The sequence below is a fragment of the Tyto alba genome, unplaced genomic scaffold (assembly GCF_018691265.1).
Source record: "Tyto alba isolate M040663 unplaced genomic scaffold, T.alba_DEE_v4.0 Super-Scaffold_42, whole genome shotgun sequence".
Taxonomy (NCBI): Eukaryota; Metazoa; Chordata; class Aves; order Strigiformes; family Tytonidae; genus Tyto; species Tyto alba.
In genome coordinates this window covers 19,002,768-19,025,928 of record NW_024881318.1, presented here as the reverse complement: position 1 = coordinate 19,025,928, position 23,161 = coordinate 19,002,768, and the positions used below count along the sequence as shown (strand labels likewise).

Genomic DNA, 23,161 nt, shown 5'->3' with positions numbered 1-23,161 from the left:
AAATGATATAAATAATAGAATTGTCCAAGCAGCCCATGCAGGGGTGACGAAAAGGGACTCCAAGATACTGCCTGCATATATGGACTCAAACTATCCTGGGGTGCCAACTCTGCACATAAAACATGAATACCATGAACAGAAAATGCTGTTCTCCCCATGGACAGGTCTCAGGGGATGTGTGTAGGTTTTTGACTGCAAGAGGGAAAAGCAGTGTTGCAGACTGCCTGGCCCAGGAGCAGGGAGCCCCAGAAATGGCAGCTGACTACTACAACCCATATGGAGAAGGGGCATATTTTTGGCATTGGAAGAGGCTAATGGGTTTTCAGTTTTGGCAGTTCCAGCTGATTTCCAATCCCTTCAAGACAAGAAGAGACCTTTCCTGGTGCATGTTTTAGGAGATAATTTTTTCTCAACGTTCTTGCAAGTTTGTTTTAAGTCTTCTTTCATTTGGATGCATGAGCAACTGAGAAATAATTCAACTGAGGAAATCCTGCTCTGTGATTTGTTCTTGTCAAGCTTAACCACCTTGGTTTAAGCACTAATATGGTTGTAGGAAGAGGCCTGTATGTGTGATTCAGGTTTTTCTGGGCACACCACAGATTAGATTTATTTAACAGAGAGAACTGTGGGGGAAAAATTGCAAGACAATGGAAAAATATGTCCAGATTTTCAAATTAATTTCAATAACTTTTCCAGAGAAAATTTCTACTTTTTCTTGAGGAAAAAAATAAAAAAAGGAAAAAAAACCCTTTCATTTTAAAAATATCAGCCACCATAAATGTAAGTTTTCACTTTTAAAATAAATAGGGGAAAGTAGGCATTTTCTATGAAAAATTCTAGAAAGGAAATTTCCATGAAAGTTTTGACACACGTTTCTGCTGGTTTCTTATAAAAATAATTATCACAGTATGTTTTACTGGTCACTAATCAAGCCATCTCATTAGTACTTGTGAAGGGTTAACCAGGAAACAAAACAGTTAAATGAATCATTTGTTTCATATAGTAGGCTTGCTTTAGATGCAAAATCCTCAACATACAAGCAGTTTGAATAGTACCTACTTAATGATAGCTTTTATTCTGAAAAATGTTATAAGGTAAGGTCATGTTCACCTGGGCTAATACAAGGTGTGGGTCAAGCAGCCCAGATCATTCATCCTCCTTCCAGCTGTGTACTCAAATTACTGCCTAGCACCAGACACATTCTGTCCTCCTCCCTTCCCCATAAGCCTCGCAGTGGTGGCTGCTGCAGGCTCCCTGCTGTGGTGCAGGAGGGATCCTGGTGCTCTCTGCTGCAGCTCACACAACGGATGGTGTGCGACTCTTCTGAGGTGGGCCAGCTCAGGTTCTCTTCCTTCAGATGCTGCTTTCTCCTTCCTTGGTGGCTGTTTTGGCAAGCAGGGTGTTGTGTAGGTGGTGGATAACTTTCCATCCACCCTTCATGAGGAGGTGAGGTGGCTGAGTGCTGAGTGGATGCCTGTATGCAATGCTTATGGTTGGTTCTCTATCTCTTCTCTGATGGTAAAGTGCCATAACAAGCACAGAAACTGGGATTTTGTTTTTCCACTGTGTGGTAGATAAAACCCACTTTAAGCATTTCAGCCCCTGGCAGAAGGGGTGCTTTTGCTGATTTGGGAGAATGTGCCTGTGCTGGCCTTGTGCTCAGATAATCCTGTGGTCATGCGTCAGTCCATCAGAGCTGTCACTGGGTGTTAATGTGGATGAAATTCAATGTGGCTTCTAAAGGTGAAAAGTCTTAATTTAATTTCCAGGTGATCTGTGGAATGAAGAAGTGACAAAAGAGTAGCCTGAAAGCATGGAAACGAAAGAAGGTGCTGAGCTGAGGGTTCCCTCCTTGTCTCCAGCCCACTCTTTACCATGGGGTGCAAGAAACAGGGCTAAAGCTCAGCAAACAAGGCTTGTGCTGGGTCTTCCTGGTGATGCAAGCAGTGAATATGCTTTTCAGAGCTAAACACCCTGAACTGTGCCACGATCCAGAGCAAAGCTACCTGAACACATTTTCAGAAGCAGTGGCCAGGTTTCCTTGCTGCTGCCCTGGAGTGACCTTGGTGCCAACCCCTGCCTTGATAAAGTCCTGAGTCCTGGGCTACTGCTGATGCACCAAATACTTCCAGATTGTTAATTAAAGTCAAGGAGCAGCAAATTCTGTGTAAGAGAGGGAATGTATGGCTGTTTGACAAAGAAGCTGGGGAGGGCAGCTGCCACTCAAAGCTTTCAAATCCTGCAACGTAAAATCTGAATCTGCTAACACAGTCCTAGGACAGAAATTGTTTTTCTCCACAGGCGCTGCTGTTACATAGCATCCTCTGTGCTGACACAACCCCTCTTCTCAGAGCCCTTGCCTCTGCTCTTCACTTCCCCACCTCCTTCAGACCAGCGGTGGCAGCCAGGGAAGAGGCAGCAGCGTGGATTTCCCAGTGAAGCAGAACACAAGCGACAGGAGCCTGGCTGCAGGCAAGGCTGCCGCCACCTCTGTACCATGCTGGGGGCAGTACCACCACTGTCATCAGACAGCCTGGTGATGGACAGAGTAAATAAGATATTTTATGGTTCACTTTTCTCATTGCCACAGGATATGTCAAAACAGCTCAGTACTGAAGCCATTCAGGTGGCCTTTTGTGCTTAAAGGTGCCTTCATTTTTTTGTTTCAATATCCCTTCTCATGAGGGGCATATAGGTTGATAAAATTTTAAAGAGGAAAAAGATACCTCACTGAATTATTGAATTAAGTGCAAAATGTATTTTCCTTCCAGTTCAGCCTGATATTAAATTTTCATCTGCCATGTAAGGATGAGAGATTTCTCTAGTACTTTGTTTTCAGGAAGATTTTGAGGGGAAAAAAATGTCTAGTGAATCGTATCAGTCTTAAAACTCCACTTTGTCAGAGAGCAGACAGCTGAAGCCACGTTTGCAAGATCTGTGTGAGATGAGGAGTGCAGTTGAGTAAGTTTTTGCTATTCATCATCCAGAGAACTGGAGGTAGGAGGTACCAGTCCACAGTTGTGAATTTTATGGGACAGGATGAATGTTTTTTCCTGTTTCTGCACCAAGGGATATCACTTAAATTGAAGAACTGTTTGACTTCTGTTTTGCTTACCTCCCAGATAGCGTTGTAGTGTTTGCCCCCTTCCTTCTGCAATTTCCCCTTTACAGTTCTGGAGTTTCTCCCTTGAGTATAGCTTTGGGATGAGAAGATAGGCTGCTCTCAGAGAGGGGTTAGTGATTGACTTGGGAGGATAATATGTTTTTTCTGAGTGTCAGAAATTAGATACAGGATGAAATAGATGAGGTGTGGCCTTGTGAAACCCATCTATAAATGCTACAATCTCAGGCAGAATAATCACTGGATTTCTCCACTCCCCTTGGGATAACATTTCCCCATTCTTTGGAAAATGATCTTTTATACACACATTGCAGCAGAGATGAAGGAATGTTATGTTTGTTTTGCTGGATAAATATTTCTTGTAGAAATAATGAAATTGTGACCAAGGATATGTGCATAGGCATTCCCAAAGTCTGAGTGCTTTAAAATGGCATGCATCTATACACTGACCTATCTGGGTCATTCCAAATTTGATTCCAGTGAGAGTGCTTTGGTCTTTGGGGAATACTGCACCACAGCTTGAGACCAGAGACTCAGTAAGACACAGCATCATATGGATGTGAAAGCCTTCAGGACTGCAGTCCAGAGGAGGTGAAACTTTCAGCACTGATGCTTTCCCATGTGAAAAGCAGTCCTAGAAGGCATTCTTGTTTGTATGAGCCATCACCTGCCATATTGCTGACTAAATTTCTAAGTGCTTGTAAGCAGACTTATTTGATTTCTCATACTTTTAAAAGGTCATGAGGAAACCTTGTGAGCAGCTAACTGTGGGGACAGAAGGCAAACATGATGCGAAGTGTCAGCACTAAGGTATTGCCTGCTGTTCAGATTCCCTAACACCCCATGGTATAAGGGAAGGATGCTCATATGCAAGTGCTGATCTCCAGCTAGGGCAGAAGGAAGTGGGATTGCTCTCAGGATATCCTATAGACAAAGCCTGTGAGGAACTGAGGCATACATGTGGAGAGCAGTTCTGCAGTTTCGTAAGGTGAGCTGCCTTACTTGGGAAAAGCTCCTTTCTCATAACTGCCAGCTTTGTCGTCCTGGTCCCAGACCCTTCATTTCTCTGATCAGCTTGCCTGCTAATAAATGAGCTGACAACCTCCTAGGGCACATCAGCAGTTGCATGCAGCTTTGCCAAAATGTGAGTTAGCCCAAGCAGTGCTCTTTGCTGCTGTGGCTCATCAGCTTCAGGCAACTGAGTTAAGTTCACATGAACTCCCATCTAAGGACTCAGTATGGCTCTCCTCATGCTGCCCTCAAGCCCTGACTTCGGTGTGAAGTACGCTAATGCCATTTCTCTCAATGCTAACTGTGATGTTTGTCTGCTAGCTTGTTCTCTGATTTTGAATGGCACAGATTGCTTGTAGACTGTGAAGCACCTTTTCCTTGTAATAATTTTAAAATTTGTAATTTTTTTTAGTAACTCCTTGTTTTCCTTTTAAGAAAAAGTGTAAAAGTAGTTTCTCAGCTGGAAGCTTTTAGCCATCTGCATTATACTACTATAAACACCAACTTGCAGCTCACAGCTGTGGTTTCTTTCTACAAGACTGGGAGAAGCCAGGCATCTCTTTTTTGGGGTCCCACTGGGGCTGGTGGGGCTTCCCTCAGTGAGCTGGAAGTGCTGAGGTTTAGGAGATATTCTTTGAAAAGTAGAGGCCAGTATTTTTCACATAACTTTACAAATACAGCAGTAATCATGGAATCAGAATGATGACTATTTTGACTTCTTATGACAAGTTTACACTAAGTAATAGGGATCTGGCAGAATATCAGTTTGCTAATTGTGTCCTCAAGTTGTACAAAAACACTTCCCTGGCCAAACTCAGATTTAAAAAAAAAAAAAAAACTGCAAAAGCAACTGGAAAATTCATCAGGAAGTTCTGAGTTGTTTTCCTTTTTCAATAATATATATGAACTTGGGTCCCAACAACTTGGGAAATATGTTTTGAGGACTCTGAAATCTTTCCATATTTCTGCCAGTCTGCTGGAGTGAAAGGGGATTCAATGCAGCATTACTTTATTGGTGGGATGCATGCTGGGTATCTGGGAGGTTTTGGGTTCTGTTCCAGACTTAGATTATTTTTTAAGGGCAAACTACTTCCTTGGTTTGTGCTTGTCATTGCTGTTTCAGTTCTGCGCAGGTATATTTTCTCGCTTTCCACTTTAATTCCTGCCCTGGCACCTCAGTCTCGGGATGGTGACAGTGTTACAGGGCAGAGGCTCTCAGCAACTCTTGTCTGCTGGCTGCACTTCCCCAGGGTCACTGTGTGCCTGGAGCTCACCGTGGAGGATAAAAGGCAAAGCACTGTAAATAACCTCAAATGTATTTGGATTTTTGCTTTCTCCGGGAGCAACACTTTTGCAGAGAAGGTGCAGCAGCAGAGAGGTATTTTGCCCTGACCCGGACTCTGTCTCCAGTTTCCTAGTGAAAGCAATAATTAATTAAGAGCAGCAGCCATTTTACCATATTCTCACTCTCTTGCCTTCAAACTGAGAGCAGAGAAGTTGTGCAGATCTATTGGGCAGCACAAGGAGACCTGCAGTGCACTGAGCCATTATGACCTAATACAGAGGTATTTTTATTCCTGTCAGCTCATGTTGAGCAGCTACCTTTGTACAAAGAGCTGTTCCTCCACAATTCTCTATAACATGTGTCTCTGTGGGTGTTGGTGGAGACATTGTTTTGTTCTGAACCATTCCTGCCACCAGACCAGGTCTGCCTTCATTAACGGATAACCAAATCAAACAAAACCTCCAACCTTGCACTTAAGAGACTGCATCAAACCACACCAAGGACACACCGGTCTGCAAAGTTGACTGACTTTGCAGACAACAGTCTTACAGTAAGTTAATAAGGATGGGGTTTTTTGTTGGCTTCAGTGCGCACAGGTTACAAGACATACAGGGAAGTGTTTTGTGCTTTTTTTTCCTCTTTAACGTGTTGAATTAATCTCTCGTGTACTTACATTCCTATGGCTTTTCATATGCTTCTGATGTATCGGTTGGTTGGAGTTTTGCTCACAGGCGAGAATAAATAATGTTTTTCTACATACAGTACAGTGAAGGACTGAACAAAGTAATTGTTCTATAGGGTTTTGTCTCTTTTCTAAGCCAGCATCATTGGTGCAAAGAGCCAGGAATTGAGGTAAGAAAAAAGATGTAATACCTGTTCTCTTCTTGGTTCATTGGCAAGACTGCTGATTTCTCTGTCTTCAGTTTTACTATATTTTGGTTTGATTATACTTAAATCTATCTGAAAGCCTTGTTCATTGATGATTTATTGTGTAAAAAGTGCTCTGAGCTCTCACTATGAAAGCTGTGTGAAGATTTACTGTCTTTCTTTACTAAAAGAGGAAGCAATGTTTTGACTTGACACAATTTCATTTTTCTCAGCAAGGTATAAAAATCTTTACAGCATATGCAGCTAAAAACCTAAAATAGAAAACAATAGCATATTTCATTTCAAACTTTTAAAAATGGAATCTTTCGGAGTATTGCTTTAAAATAAAAACTGTGCTTTTAAAACATCCTATTGGGTTTTGGTTTTTTTCAGTCAAAAAAAAATAATAATATTCTACTGAAACAGCCTATCAAATTTAGTGTTGATTTAATCTCATGATGAGGGGAAAAAATCTTTTACATTTTTCAATGGATAAATAGTTTGTCTGGAAAATGTTTTTTCAAGTTTACTGAGTATTATTACTTCCTAAAGAATGACTATAACCTTCTGCCACATCAAATAAAGTTTGATTGACCACTGGAGTGAGAGATAGGCTAGCTGTTCTGTCTTCTGCTGTTGGTAGAAAATTCAGATGAGCTTTGAATATTGATGGTTTGCAGTTTAGACAGTCTAGTCAAAACTAAGAACTACAAAAAGCTGAAAGAGGGATTCACTGCAGCAAAACGCTTATGCAAAGGGGGACTATAGATGTGTGAAAATTAATTGATCAGAGGCTAATAGATAGCGATGTTTACTCTTAAGGTTTTGTTTGTTGTTTTACATGTTTTATAGGAAAAGTTGTCTCACACTTCTATTCTTATTCCTAGAAAATATTTTTGAGAATAATTCTAAACAATGAAGAGCAATAGCAGATCTTTATCTGTCACATTCAAAATTATTTATAAGCAGCTTCCTAACTAGAGATAATGTGCAGTCATGATTAGTACTCCTGATAAGTAAATGACCAAAAAAGCCATTGTGACTTCTGGTCCTTAAAGTATTAACTAAATTACTGATTGATGTGTATCATGCATTATTGCCCCTTTCTAGGTATGCTCCTTAGCATCTTTGTATTGTGAAGCAGGTTTGTAGACTGCAAATTAGAAGAGCTGTCTCTCTAAGGATACAGGCACAACTATAAGTGATAGTTTCTTGAGCTTTTGTTACCTGTCCATGTGCTGTAGACGGACACCTTCACTACAGACAAGGCTATGTTAATGCACCTGATCCTGTTGAGCCTGGCGATGGGCAGCAGCCAGGGATGCTACTGTGAACATTACCCATGGGGGTCATGGTCTGCCTGCTCACAAACCTGCAATTACGGCACACAGACCAGGCACAGGTAGGGCCAAACTATTTCACTACTTCTGTTGCTATTTATTCCCTGAGAAAATACCACTTCTAGGAGGGGAACCTGCATATGAAGCTCCAGCTTCCATAATATGCTGAGAAAAATCGTCAAATGCAAGTCTATCAGATGAATAGATTATATTTTAATTGTAAGATTTTAAAATTATGAAATTATGCATATAGACCATTATGGTGTCTCCAGACAAACCTAATGTGCCAAAACAAGTAGTAAGGAGAGAACAACCAGGTCCTGGGACAACCTTGCCAGCAGCATGCATTGAGCAACCAGCCCCTGTGAGCACACAGGGCCAGTGCCAACTGGGAACTCTGCCCAGTGCAGAGCGATGCCATGGGAGGGGTGAGCTCAACTGTGTCAAGCCTACAGAAAGTTCCTGCCTGTATGATTAATTTTATGACAACAGTTAAAGTCAAATAAAGATTCAGTATCACCAAATTAACTGCAATTCAGTGACATTCTCTGAACTTGTGAGAAATCCCCCCTTTTCCTCTTGGCTCTTTATGTAGCTGTTATCTGAGACATTTGAAGTTACATGAATCAAAAGAATTGTTCTGTAAACTTAAGGCATATTTGAATTTTTTTTTTTCAAACAACATTCTGCAACTACCTATTATCTCTCAAGTTTTTTTCATTAAGCTCAAATAATTTACTTTATCAGCCTTCACCCACGGTTAGAGAACATCTACAATCTGTCTATGATTCCTTCCTAGCATAACTTGTTAAATTTTTTTAGGCAAATAAGAATGGATGAGTATTATAGCCAAAACTTCTGTGACCAGCTGTGCACAAAGCAGGAATCTCGTGCATGTAACCAGCAAACATGTCCTATCAACTGTCATCTTGGAGACTTTGGCCCTTGGTCAGAATGTGACCCATGCATTAAAAAACAAGTAGGTAGAAAATGTATATGTCCTGGTTTGGGCTGGAATAGAGTTAATGTTCCTTTTTGGTGGCTAGAATAGTGCTGTGTTTTAGATTCAGCATTGGGTTTGGTATGAGAAGAATGCTGACAGCACACTGATGTTTTCAGTTGCTGCTGAGGTTTCAGGGACTCTTCGACTCCCCATGTCCTGCCCATGTGTAGGTGCACAAGAAGCAGGGAGGGAGCACGGGCACAGCACCAGACCCAAACTGGCCAATGAAATATTCCATATCATGGAACATCACGCTCACTATATAGAAGAGGTTGGGAAGGGGCTCGCTCTCTCTCTCACTTCTGTGACTGTGACTGCAGGATCTTGATATTTCGGGATCGCTAGCTGGGAACGGGCTGGGTATTGGTTAGCGGGTGGTGAGCAATTACATTGTGCATTGCCCATTTATGTTTTCTATTACTGTCATTGTTTTCACTTTATTACCATTATTAAACTGTTTCTATCTCAACCTGCAAGTCTCCCTTTACCCCTCCAATTCCCTCCCCCATTCCTGGGTCGGGGGGAGGGTGGGTGAGTGACTATGGGGTGGCTGGCTGCTGACCAGGATCAAGCTACAATATTATATGGATTAAATGCAAGAAATTATGCTTAAGAGATCTCTTTGTTTCACACATTCAACTTTATGGCAATGGATCTGAAAAATGACAGTTTAAGTTAACAAGGGAAATCTGTTATTAATTATTACAGTAGAAGATGGAGAGAACAAGTTAAAATAAGCAGAGCAAAATGGAAAGGGGTCATTTAGTAACATAAATCCATTTGTGATAACTTGCTTAAAAGTTCCATTGTCACAATAAAAGATGAGTTTTCTGCATTAAGGATAAATTAAGCTGTAGAGTTTGCATGTCTGTTTAAGCAGAAGAAAGTAATTGAAACTTTAGCTTATCCATAGCATTCTATATGTTCTTAAGAAAAATAAGATCAAATAATCTGTTAAAAATTGTTAACCAGCAAATCCTAACGAGCACTTTCTAGAAATGCTTAGGCTATACCTTACACTGATAGTCAGGATCAGTTTGAGATAGCTGTTAAGAAAACCGGAGCACCTTTCTGCCAATCTTTATAGCCTACACAAAATCCATGTGGATGTGTTTAATATCTGTGGAACATGGTTCCAGGACTGTGGTTTTGGCTTTTGGGCTTGTATCTTTTGACTGATGGTAGACTTAGATGTGAGATGGCAGAGAATGTAGAGGTGAAAAGTCATGTTCAAGTGGATTTGACCTAAAGGAACCGAGTCCTGGCAAATGTAAAGTTGTGGCAAGTAGAGGGGAGCTGAGTACAGATTGTTTGAGGTAGTTATTTGTCTGGTAGGTCTGAGCTTTGAAGCCAGCCATGATAGCAGCCCTGAGTTTCTGTGCAGACACAGCCTACAACTCTCTGAATATCCTGCTCAGTTTCAGAAATCCATGCCTGAAAAGCAATCCTGAAAAACCTGTCTGATATCATAAGTATATCTTTACATATATGTATAAACTTCTGATGCCTATTCAGGATAAGGAAGGTATGAGGAAGGTGTGAAATATGAACCACCCTGTGGTGGTTTCATCCTGAAACTGGGATGGAGAGTATGAAAGAGGAGCAGGGAGAAAGTGAGAGAGTGGGAGACAGCAAACAAGCTGCAAGAGCTGAAAGGGGGCACTGTTTTCAGCTGAACTGATTTTTTTTTGTCATCAATATCCTCTTAAATGTCAGAGATTTTTACCTTCTATATCCTATATAGAAGCGTTGTTCATTTTTATTAACTTTAAATATTGATGCAACATATTTGCTGCTTCAAGCAAAAAGGTGGTTTTGTGGACTGCGATCCATTTTTCATAGATATGCTATACAGATCACTGCTTGTGACCTTTATAAATATAAAGAGCCATCAGAATGGAGGATGTGACTTCCAAGGTAAGCGTGAAGACTAGTGTAAGCAAGCTTCCAGTGAGAGGGTAGAATGAAGAGGTCGAACCTCACACAAACAATATAGTGAGTGTTATGGATCCCAAATGGAGTACAAAGAAGGGCTGTCTTGAGCTCAAAAGCTTTCAGATGGTCTCGTGTTGTTCCTCACACTCTCCCTTCATAGTCACTCAGTTACTGATTTTCACTAGCTATCTTCCTGCATTGTTTGACTTCAGGGTATGTCTAGAGGGGGGGAAGTAACAGAAGCCTGCTAGGAACTGTGCTTTTCCAGTGGGGAAAAATTCTTAGAATAGGAACCATTCAGTCACATGCAGAAAGGTCTCACTAGCAATCCCTGGTGAGTATAGTGGAAAACATATCTGACGTGATTTGCCTAGCAGCCTTCACCTTTGTTATTCTGTATGGAGGATACTAACTTGGGGAGAGAAAAACCCAGTGAGCTCCAGATTTTGGTCCCAGATCTTTAGTAGCAGGAAAACCATTTTTGTCCTCCCCAGACATCCAGTGCTCCTCAGACAAGAGGCCTGATCTGTGGGAGCCAAGCCAGCTGGTTTGGGGATGGGGATACATGCCACCATCAGTGTATTTCAGCAGAGATCATAAAGAACAGGAAAAGTCTCCATAAGTCTGTTCACACACCATTTCCTACTCTACCTTTCAAACTGAAGATACAGGGACCGAACTTTCGATTCCTCCAGTGATGTAGACCAAGTTGTCAAGTGTTTAAGCATATATGCTCCATCAGGGCTATTGATGCCCTTGGATTTCAGTTCCCTGCCTGCCTTACCTGGGATGATGGCGCAGTAGGAAGGATGTAAGGACAAAAATAACTGATTATTTCCTTCAGGGCTCTGATTTTGATAAAGCTTCAGCGGCACTGAGGCATGTAGCCTTGGGGAGCACTTAGCTACAAAAACCGCTCTCACAAACAACAACCTTCATTTTGTTTCTTCTGCCTTTTAGTTTCGTGTCCGGAGACTCCTGCGACCATCCCAATTTGGGGGTCAGGCCTGTACTGAGCCACTTGTGGATTCCCGCCCATGCTTTCCAACTAAGCTCTGCAACATTGTGGAAGTTGATTGCAAGAATAAATTTCAGTGTGAAAGTGGTAATGATAACCTTCATTGCATAACTGCTGCATTATTAGATGGTCAGAAGATTCGACACTGAGAAAAAGAGCCAGATCTCGTATATTCCATGCACAAACTCTAGGAAAAAGAGCAGGGACAGAAGTCTACATAAGGATTTCACATGTATTAGTAGCAGCTTATGTTTGCAGTTTCTTCTGTAACTAAAAGTAATTCAAATGTAATATCTAGCCTGGGATGTCAGTACGATCATGATAGCTTGACAACAGCACTGTTCCAATAATAACTCTTTGAACAAATTTTTCATGTACAAACATATCCATAGTTTGCCTGAACATAAACTCGCACTATTTTTATTAAATTTGTGGGTATTTCTTCTTTGCTTCCATTTAAATATACTTGATTAACCTCAAAATAACTTTATCCACATATCCTTTTGCTAAACCTTAAATTAAGCCTTTGCATCTTTAAAGCAAGGCACAATTGGCAGAACTGAAACAACCATTTCCTATTGGAATAATCCAGGCATTATACTACCTCACGGATAATTCCTATGACAAATTCACACTTTTACTAGGCAGAAAGACAGATTGCCCTTTTCTGCATTCAGATGTGATGAATCTTTGCATAAAGTGACTTGCTGCTGCTGTTTCTCTGGTGCAGGTCGCTGTATTGCAAAAAAATTAGAATGTAATGGAGAAAACGACTGTGGGGACAACTCTGATGAAAGAAAATGTGGGAGGAAAAAGGCTGTGTGTAACCGAAAGTATGAGAGCATCCCAGGTGTGCAGTTAATAGGCAGTGGGTAAGCCAGCTTTGCTTATTTTTGATCAATTTGAGATTGTTTTCTCATTAACTTACATAAACAAGATAATCCCCAATTAGCATGTGAGAGTACCCCATTGAAACACACGAACTCTCAAATTAATATTAACAAGAAATTATAAAAATTAAACACAATGTCAGGCTAGAACTTGTCCACTGCATCTGCCAGTACTGCTCTGCACTTTTGGTGCACTAGACAAAGAGCTGTCAGGGAGCACTGCTGAGTGACCCTTCCTGCCACAGAGCAACACAAGCAACACGCACTGGCAACTTCCAGCTCAGTTATGCCAAGTGCATCAGAAATTTAGAGGATGTTCATCTACAGATCTTTGTTTGTCTATGATACAGTTCACATGATACCAACCATCACCTCTTGCAGGCTACTAATTTAAGCGGTGTAAAACCCAAACGTGGGATGCTTGTCTCAGGTAGTCTTGCATTTTTTAAATGAATTTTGAACTGAGTGCACGCTGGTATCATCACTTATGGTAGAAAGAAAGAACAGCTTGTTCATTTTCCTAGGCCATTTTTAGGTGTTTCTCTGCTTAAGAGTGACTGTTTCATGTTGACATTGCGTTTATCTAGAGGGTTAGTCACTGATGGAAAGTAGGAAACAGGACTGCTACTACAGAATTTTTCATGTGAATTCTGGGTGAATGAGAAGTTCTTGTAGAGGAGCTTTTTTCAAAGCAGCACCATAACCCAGGTGCTCATGTCATTTCATTCAAACCTAAAAAATATTCAATGCAGCTATATACCACTAAATGTTTCAAGTCTATATGTGTTTCTGTGATTGTTTAATCTCTGGAAATAATTTTTTGTTAGATTTCACATTCTGGCAGGAGAGAGCCGAGGGGAAGTCCTTGGCAACTCATTCAATGGAGGACAATGCACAACAGTGAAGCGTAATGAGACAAGGAAATTGTACCGTGTTCCGGCAAACCTGGAGGCTGTCAGCTTTCAGGTATTCTTAAGCAGCAACTCCCAGCTGAAAAACCATTGTCATAATCACGATGAAAGTTATGCACTCAGGTTTTAGGCAGTAATGTTTGTCAGTAGAGTTAGGCGGCTTTACTTACGCTGTTCAAATCTGTGTTTACTCACTGCATCATCTATCAGAGTCAATATGATTGATTTGAGCTTCTCTCCTGCTTCCTCACGGCTGTGGCCATGTTTTTCTTCTGACCTAATACTAAGCACAAGCTTTCTAACCCTGATATAATCTGGACAGAGGCTTGTCCAAATCCAAAGCTTGTTTCAGTGTCGCTGCTATATCCTCACAGTACCAATGGCTGTCCTAGCTCCAGCTTCCTTCTAGTCACCTGCAGTCTTGGGACACAGTTCCTCCCTGAGCCATTTCAGCCCCTCAGTCCTGCCCATTCCCTGCCCAGCCCCTCTGAAGAGCAGCAAGGTTTACTGAGTTACTGATGTCCATTTGCAGAACTATTAGGGGTTTGTGAATCTCACTTTTGAGAGTGCATCTATATCTTTTAACATTTAAAGCAGCCCTTGGCATAGAAGGGTCACTGGATCAGGCTTTCTTCTGGGAACTCCAGTGTGTTTTCATGGTAAAGCATATGACTTCTTGGAGAATGGAAGTGGATCAGGGGAATGGATGAACTCACCTCCCAAGGTTCTTAGCAGCCCTATTAATTAAACAAGTCTAGAGGAGGGAAAAAAATGAATCTTTTGAACACCCACAGGGATTTCCCTGGTTTGGGAAATAAATAATTTCTGAACTGATGATAAATTTGTCTTGGTGCTTTGCACAACATCACCACTGAGGTTTATCAACTTGATTAGGCAGATTTACTCCCATACCCTCTTCACCTATCCTTAGTCCATCATACAGTATGGGTGCTAACGCTGCAGGTATACTCTAAGACTCTCCTCTGGAAGCCAGTTCATTCCTCTATCTGGCAATTAAGAAAAAAGGACAGAAAACATCAAGCTCTCTGCCTTGCAAAACATAGAAGACATGGGACTGGGACTTAGTCATAGTGTGGACATAGCATGAAGGTCTGAGAGTATTTGAAAAGTATACTGAAATGTCTGTTGAAAATAATTCCTAAATTTTGGGATTGAGGTTGGGGAATTTTAGAAGAAAGTGTTACTTTTTGTTTTCTTCTTTTTCTATAAATGCCTCTTAGTAAGTCTACTTTTTATCTTGTATTCATTTTGCCTATTAACCTTTCTCAGCCTCATCTGTTGTGTTAAGAACAGTTTTGTCACTTACTGTTCAATATAATCAGTCATGTTTCTTCCATTAAAAAATCAGGAATTCATTGCTTAATAGGTTTCTGTTTCAGATTATTATTTGAGCAAATGCATTTTGCTTTACTGAATATCCAGGTAATAGATGAAGAGGATGATGTAACATCAGATTTCTACAATGATTTAACTCCCCTGAGTGATAGTGCTCATGGAAGCAGTTCGTCCACTCATGGTGCTCAAAGATCAAAAGGTATCCCATTTTTATTCTCAAGAAAGACACGGGTTAAAGTCACATCATCTTCCTCCTTCAAGAAAGCCATTGAAGCCTCGTATGAAAAGGTAATTGAACATTGAATCCAATTTCTTCCTTTCATTTGATTGTTATATGCTCATTTCAGAACTGAGATACCAAAGGTTACTTTCCTTATCAAGGCATTGGCATTACATTAAAAAAAAAAAAAAAAACCACTAGAATTACACATTTAAAAGTTCCTCTTCTGATACTACAGGATGTTCCTAGTTGTAATGTACCTTCTGTAATGCAGCATGATTTTCTGGTTTTAGTACAGAAATCATAGGTTTATTCCACTTAAAAAAGCATGGTTTTGACATAGATTTGAGATTATCTGATTGGGTAAACCACTCCTTTCCCTGTCCTAGTTATAGATTAAGAAGGAAGAATGCCATGTAGTAACAGTAGAAGACAATTCTGAACAGAAATATAGTGCATTCAGGAATGTTATTAATATGCATGTACTGGTAATTATTCTACATTAGTTTTTGATTTGGTAACTAATTTGCATATTGGAGTCTCATGGCTGCCAAAATGCACTTGGTCATAAAGATAATTTCAGAAAGCGCACATCCACAGAAAAGTTTCTGAGGACAGAAAATCTTTTTCCACATAAAATTCTGCACCTTCAATCTAGATGAATAGTGTGGGATAAAAGATTATGTACTTTTATAGTTTATTGGCAGTAATGGATGGTCTATTGTTTGTGCTTCTTCATGGAAGGGGACATAGGACTGACCAAAACTATGGCCTGTTGAAACCCAAGGGTTCTAATATAATAAATCTTTTGCAAAAATATCACTCTTAATATTAAGATATCCTATGATGGAAGTTTACTGCAGGTGTTGCTAACTTGTTCTAATGGTTAAGTAGCCTGACTGCTTAAGAAGTCTATTACTTCTAGTTTGAATTCAACTATCTTGAAGTTAGAGCTACTAGAAACCTGTTGTCATGGTTTGAGCCTGGTTGGCATCCAACCACCACGCAGCCACCCTCTCTCCCTTCTCTTCTGGCAATAGGAAGGGGCAGAGAGTCAGGCTTGGGGTTCAAGAGAGGACTGGGATGGTCAAAAAAACACCCTTTATGGTCATGAGCAAAAGGCAGACTCTTTAGGGGAAGGAAAAAAGAACAGCCATTTATTACAGACACTAACAACACATAACAGAGTAGAACAGTGAAAAGCATTGCCACATCTTGAGAACATCTTCCCCCCACCCCTCCCTTCTTCCCGGGCTCAGCTCTGCTCCCGATATCTCTACCTCCTCCCCTAGTGGTGCAGGGGCAGGGAATGGGAGGTGCAGTCAGCGCTGCCACTTCCTCCAACTTCAGTGGTGAGAGCTTCTGGAACTTGTTCCCCTGCTCCATCGTGGTCCCCCTCTCACAGGAGACAGTCCTCCACAAACTTTCTCCGACATGAATTCCTCCCATGGGCCGCAGCGTTCCCCACACTGCTCCGTCATGGGTCACTAACTTTCTCTGACTGGATTCCCTCCCACGGCTGCAGCCGTTCCCTGTTGGCTTTTATTCTCATGTAGATACCTGTATACAGATCAGGCGGTTCTTTTGTACAACTTGTAAGTTTATTTTGGTGGAATGGTGGCTTCTTATTGGCTTAAACCCAGGCCAAAGCTACTTAGAAAAATATTAATTTAAATTAAACTTTCATGAGGAAGGTTTTTTGTATGTACATTGGTTTTCAGCATTGTTGTAATGAAATCCCAGAAACCTACCTGTAATAAACAGTGACTTGTGGTGGCTAAAGATGATACAGGATAAAATTCCTTCTTTCTGGATCCATAGCAGGAGTTTCAACTTGGGTCTTCCTCATGTTCTCTACTGTATCATACAACAAACTTCTACTTTTATTTCTATATGTATACATTTTGTGTTTGTAGATAGATATATACTCGCATATGTTTGAGAAACATATAAATGAATTTGCCATACTTTCTTAAATAATGAAAACAGAAGTTTATACAGATCACTTAAAAGGAGAAGGAACTTACCTGGGCTTTGGGAGGTCAGATTCAGACCTATACATTAAACTGTGTGCTGAAGGGTTTCACATGAGCATCCTGGGAACTCTAGAATGCCCTACACACTTGGAAGATCATGCATTTTTCCATATTGTCATGGAAGAAGTATGAAAACTTTATGTTTTTTAAGTTTATATTTGTTTACCAGAAACTTTTGTAGCTAAATTGACTGGTCCTCTAGTATGTCTTCTTGGTTTCCTTTAATCATAGGATCATAGAAACACAGAACAGTTTGGGTTGCAAAGGCCATTTAAAGGTCATCTGGTCCAAACTCTCTGCAATGAGCAGGGCCATTTACAATTAGGTCAGGTTGCTCAGAGTACTGTCCAGGAGAAGGATGTTGTTGGGGACTGTGTCAAAGGCCTTACACAATTCCAGCTAGATGGCATCTGTAGCTCCTCCCTAGTTCACTGATGTAGCCACTCCATCAGAGAAGGCCATGAGGTTGGTCAGGCAGGACTTGCCTTGGTGAAGCCATGCAGGCTGTCTCGGTTCAACTCCCTGTCCTCCATGAGCCTGCACATAGCTTCTAGGAGGATCTGTCCCATGGTTTTCCCAGGCGCAGAGGGGAGGCTGACAGGTCAGTTGTTTCCAGGGTTCTCTTTTCTACCTTTTGTAAAAATGCGTGCAATGTTTCCCTTTTTCCAGCGACTGGGGACTTCACCTGACTGCCATGACTTTTCAAAGATGTTGAAGAGTGGCTTGACAGCTACATCAGCTAATTCCCCCAGGACTCTAGGATGCATCTCATCAGGTCCTATAGACTTCTATATGTTCATGTTCCTCAGGGGGTCTCAAAACTGATCTTCTCTTACAGTGGGAGGGAATTTGCTCCTCCAGTCCCTGCTCAAGGTCCATCCACTCGAGAGGTGTGGGAGGAGAGATTGCCAGTGAAGACTAAGGCAAAATTGTGCTGACTGCCTCAGCCTTCTCCTTGTCCATTGTTACCAGTTTCTCAGTCGTGTTCACTGAGGAGGGGTATGTTTTCTTTGCCCTTCCTTTTCTGGCTAACATGCCTACAGAAGGCTTTGTTATTATTCGTTGCATCCCTTGCTAAGTTCATCTCCCACTGGAAGCCAAAGCCTTGGCCTTGCTTACCCTATCTCTGCACAACCAGGCAACATCCATATGCTCTTCCCAGGATATCTGTCCCTGCTTCCACTGCCCGTGCATTTCCTTCTTGCCTTTTGGTTTGACCAGCAGGTCTTGACTCAGCCATGCCAGTCTCTTGCCTTTCTTTCCTGATTTCTTACACCTGGGGATTGACAGCTCTTGTGCTCTGTGGAAAATGTCCTTAAAGATCATCCTCATGACCTTCCCAATGTCTACTGATTGCATCATGATAACCATTTAGGGTTGGATTCAGCTTGCATATCCATAGGCAACAGCAGTTCCACAGGGACCTGTATCTCAGCTAATCACCATTCTTTTGTACTGATGAAGAGAAATTGGGTGGGTTTCTACATAAATTTCTGTTAACTGAGTAGAGTCCTAGGAAGACTGTAGAGGGAGCCCATGTGACCACCTCTCACTCTTCTCTGTACTAAATATAAGGAAATGTTCTTAAAGTGGGACTCAGTATTATGTAGCACATTTCATTATAAACTACTATACTAATCTTGCCCATCCTGCTCCATGTTGTTGGTTTTATATGTGATTTTTTCTTTTTTTTTTCTTTTTTTTTTTTTTGTCACTGAATTCCCATGCTGTGACATCAAAGGACATCTGAAGGCTTTGCATCAGCGTTTGTTCCCACTCCCCTAGCCCATGTTCCTAGTATTTCTGACAGCAGTTACTTGAGTTGGACTGCTTTAATTACAATTCAAAAACTGAGAACTCAACAATAGGAAGCCATCTCCATCCCTGGCGATGTCAGGCAGAGACAGACATGACTCTAGCAATTTTACTTATGATATTTGGAATGAAAGATAATCAGCTTGTTCAGGTGAAACCTTGCTTTGTTTTAAAATTTCCAATTAAAACTACTGGTTTCAACATCGTTCCAGCTCAGCTTGTGTTTGGCTAGTTTCTGCCAATGAAGTAGTTTGTATAGCAAAACTGAACTTGAGTACTCACACTTGATTTAGACCAGACTTTCGTTGGGAATAATCATTCCTGATCTACTAATATTTTGTATTAATATCTGGTACTTATGAGTCAAGCTTGCTACAGGCACTGGGATTTATCACTATAATTAAACATGTGCCCAGAAATGACTGAAGACTTTGGAATCCAGTTTTCTGGGATTGTTCTGCAAGTGAGGGGTTCCAATATTGTGTCTGCTTCAGGGTTTTAACATACAGGTTTGACAACTGTAACATAAATTATTAGTAATAAAAGAAATTAGTTGCTAGTAATAAAATCACTTAAGATACTTTCACTAGCAGAAAGTACAAATGCAAGATGCATGTCAAGCAGAAATTCATATTAAGCATCTGAATGCATGCTAAAAACAACTAAGGTTTTAGAACCAAAATTTGCTGAAGTGTCCTGCAATTTTGTGTGTCAAAACTGAAATGTTAGCTGAAAATTGAGGATCAGAACCTAAATCACCTGAAAATCCTAAAAAGTATGTTACCACAGGGTATTTTAGGAGCCAAATATAATCTGGGAATTGCTACATACCCTATTGATTTCATTCTTATTCTCACTGCAGCAGAAAGCTGAGTATCCTTAGCTTATTTTACAATGAAGAAATAAAAACACTGAAATGAGCAGTGCTGTGTAGAACTGAGAGCTGAGGTCCAGCTCACACCTTACTTTCCTCAGTCCTGGCTGGGAAAACTCCTTTTCTGAATTAATCTTTATGTCTTCTAAGCCAAATGACCCTGGAGAAAGAAGTGGAGCAGAGCCAACTTGCAAGCAGCAAAATTCAGCAGAAGAACCAATGTATAAATCAGTAACAAATTGTTTTGTAATGAATCTTTCCTACCTGCTGGTTGGTCACTTGCTCCAGTTTGCTGCCCCTCCTTTTGTTCTCGATCTATTTGCTTTGGTCTTGTGTCATCAGTTCCCCTTGTCACTTTATAAATCCCTACTTTCGGTATTTTCTATTCCTCATTCCTCTCCTTTTTGTTTAGTTAAACTCCCACATAAACAGTCTCTAGCATTTCAAAAATATATGAATTAGTGGTTTCAAAACCATCGTTTTTTTCTAAATGTAAGAGATCTGTCCAGTTTTTGAACTTTTTTTTATTTTATTTTTGCCTCTCACATTAACAGCCTGATACTTGAACTCAATGAGATCTTTATTCCTGTGGTTTATTTTTATATTTAGCTTACTGATAAATTGTATAACTTCATAATCGTGAATAAGTATCCAAAATACCCACTCCCTAGATTAGTTGCAAATGACCGTTGATGCTTATAAGTTGAAGTCTTTCGTCTGAACCTTTTGGTTGACTTATCAATTACTGGTGTATTTGCTATGGCAGGAATCCTTTTGCTTTCTGTTTGGCTGGTGATCAGGGAGTCCTAATTTTTGTTGGAATGCCATATACTCCCACAATATAAAGGAGGAATGAGCATTGTCCTCAAGAACCTCAAAGGGCTCTCAGAAACTCCAGGGCTAGTGTGTTCATGGTTAAAGTATCATGATACACAGCAGGATTAATTAGTTCTTGCAGTGTATCTCAGGACACACTCTTGGCTCCTCTACTTTCTGCAATTAACTACCTGTGAAGGTACTAAGACTTCCCTTTTCTTAATTCTAGAATTCCAACTTTATTAGAGTCCATAAAGTCATTTCTGTTGCAAATTTCACAATGAAACAGTCAGATCTGCAGCTCTCAGATGTCTTTCTAAAAGCACTTAACCACCTGCCCCTGGAGTACAACTACATTTTATACAGCAGAATATTTGATGACTTTGGTACTCACTACTACACATCTGGGAAGATGGGTGGTTCCTATGACATTCTTTACCAATACAGCTCTGAGGAATTGAAGAACTCAGGTATGTAATATTTAACTAGAAAATATTATTTGTTTACCAGTTTTTCTTATCCCTGTTTTAAGGTATTACACCACACTGTAAGCTTTCCAACAGCAAAAAATCCTTTAGAATTGTGTAGACCAAGCAAATACTTACACTGCCTAAATATAGAGCAAGAGGAAATTTTAGTTCTACACTGTCTTAATTTGAAAAGTTCAACAGGTTCATTACTTTCTAAACATCATTGTGTTCAGGGAAACCTCTTAAGACCTTCAGATAAAGATCAGGTACCACTGGGAAAGGGTGTTCCATTATACTTCAATGTGGGACTGATGTCAGAGGCGTAAGTGGTACTTTTTAGGAAACAATCATTAAAGTTGTTGATTTTGATTAGAAATTACTCTAAAAATATTCCTGTGACTGTCAGATTGTCAAAATGAAAAGACAATAGCACAAAAGTAGAAGTCTAAGGTTAAAAGCTGTGATCCTTAATGCCACTGGTGTATCTTACATGGATATGGAAGGGTACCTAAAGGGGGTGGTAAGCATGACTCAGTCCAATGCTGTTTGTACCTGGGGAAGCAGGTACCTCCAGTAGTGAAGTCTCCAGTGGTGGTTGAGGACCAGGGAGACCTGTGTTGGCTCACCTCAATGTGGAATCCTGGGGGCATGGTGCTGTCATGTAACACGGTTATGGTGATGAAGTCTGTGGTATTTCTAGGCCTGGCAGTGGATGAATCAATGGAGTGTGTCCGAACAGAAACAACAAGGCGCGTGTTCTTCAGGAAGAAAAAGAAAGTCAGTACCAGATGCACCACAAACAGGATGACTGTGAAACATGAAGGTGACCATGATGAGGACAGGGCCCATGTCCTGTTATTTACCCTGAGAGATACCATTCCCTTCAGCTAGGTACCCCAGGTGAACTCCCAGCTTTGCTGAACTACAGGTGTTCTTCCACCACTGTCAGTAGAGCCAGTGTTTCACTATTTGTCTCTGAAGAAAGCACTGGAAACATCCTCTTACTTGCAAAAGAAATGATGATGTAGGAGTGCCGCTCCTCTGCTCTGGCGCACCATCATTGGGGATCCGTTTGCACTGGCTCTTCCAGATAATCATGGATCTGGCAAATATTCCCTGTGGCCCTGAGTCCAGGGCCAAGGATGCCAAACTGGAAAATGGGCACTAGAAACCTGTGATCATGTCTGAGTCCTTGATCTTATTTAAGGGATGCTCAGGACTCATTGAGAGAGTTGGGCAGCAACAACAAATTCCCTGACCTTCCCCTCCCATCTTCCTCATGCCAAACATACATCTGAGTGCAGGACTTCCCTGGAAATGCCAGAAATGTGTCTCGGCAACTGGATGAAGTTGGTGCATTTTCTGCAAGAATGACAAGAATCGTGTTCCGCATCACTAAAACCAGGGATTACATCACCTTCGGCATGTTTTTGTCCTCATTTTATGATCAATTTCAGACACTCAGGTGTTTATAGACTAAGAGTGTGTGTTCCTCTAGAAGGAAGTGTGTTCCTCTAGAGGAACCTACTGTATCCCCTGCATTTTCCACAAGTGTCTTGTGTAGTTCTGAAAATCTCCATGGCTGAGGTCTCAGACACTTTCATTTGGAAGACTATGACAGGCTGCTGTCATAGCAGGGATTGTTTTTCTGAGCTTAGACTTCATTCTCCCAAGGGCAGATTCAAAAAATTAATCTTAGTTTATTCTTTTATATCCTCTTACATTTTGCATTAGAACTCTGTTGTTACATCTACTGTCTTTGGAGGCCTTTGTCTGACAATACTGTGATGAAATCCCCTTTCAGGTTCCATTTTGGAGTCAGCCGAACGGTCAGTATCCCTGGTAGAAGGTGGCAGGTCAGAGTACGCGGCAGCTCTGGCCTGGGAGAAAAAGGGGGCTTTTCCAGGACACACAGTGTTCACAAACTGGCTGGAATCAACAAAGGACAATCCCGTGGTAATTGACTTTGAGGTAAGAGAATAACAAGAAAAACACTAAGATAATAAATCACTCATCAGTTAGCAGTTCCTCAGAGAGCTCTCCAGTTGTTTTGTCTTTTAAATCGGGATGATGGTGTGTATGACATGAATGCACATACATATGGGCATAACAAAAACATATAAAACATTTATTAGAACTACTTCTTGTGCATGTTGGCTTATAAGCCACACTAGGTTTGCATCATCCATGGAC

The 23,161-nt window shown here is 40.9% G+C and overlaps 1 protein-coding gene across 1 annotated transcript in view; it reads left to right on the top strand.

Moving 5' to 3' along the window:
* The first annotated feature begins 6,253 nt into the window (after positions 1 to 6,253).
* C6 (complement C6) overlaps positions 6,254 to 23,161 on the top strand; it is a 30,029-nt gene continuing 13,121 nt past the window's right edge. Inside the window, exons 1-10 of the mRNA XM_009963118.3 lie at positions 6,254 to 6,269; positions 7,529 to 7,686; positions 8,447 to 8,603; positions 11,523 to 11,667; positions 12,311 to 12,452; positions 13,298 to 13,436; positions 14,825 to 15,025; positions 20,728 to 20,968; positions 21,669 to 21,791; positions 22,773 to 22,939. Coding sequence (XP_009961420.3) covers positions 7,556 to 7,686; positions 8,447 to 8,603; positions 11,523 to 11,667; positions 12,311 to 12,452; positions 13,298 to 13,436; positions 14,825 to 15,025; positions 20,728 to 20,968; positions 21,669 to 21,791; positions 22,773 to 22,939 — 1,446 coding nt within the window. The 5' untranslated portion in view covers positions 6,254 to 6,269; positions 7,529 to 7,555. The remainder of the gene's footprint in view (positions 6,270 to 7,528; positions 7,687 to 8,446; positions 8,604 to 11,522; positions 11,668 to 12,310; positions 12,453 to 13,297; positions 13,437 to 14,824; positions 15,026 to 20,727; positions 20,969 to 21,668; positions 21,792 to 22,772; positions 22,940 to 23,161) is intronic.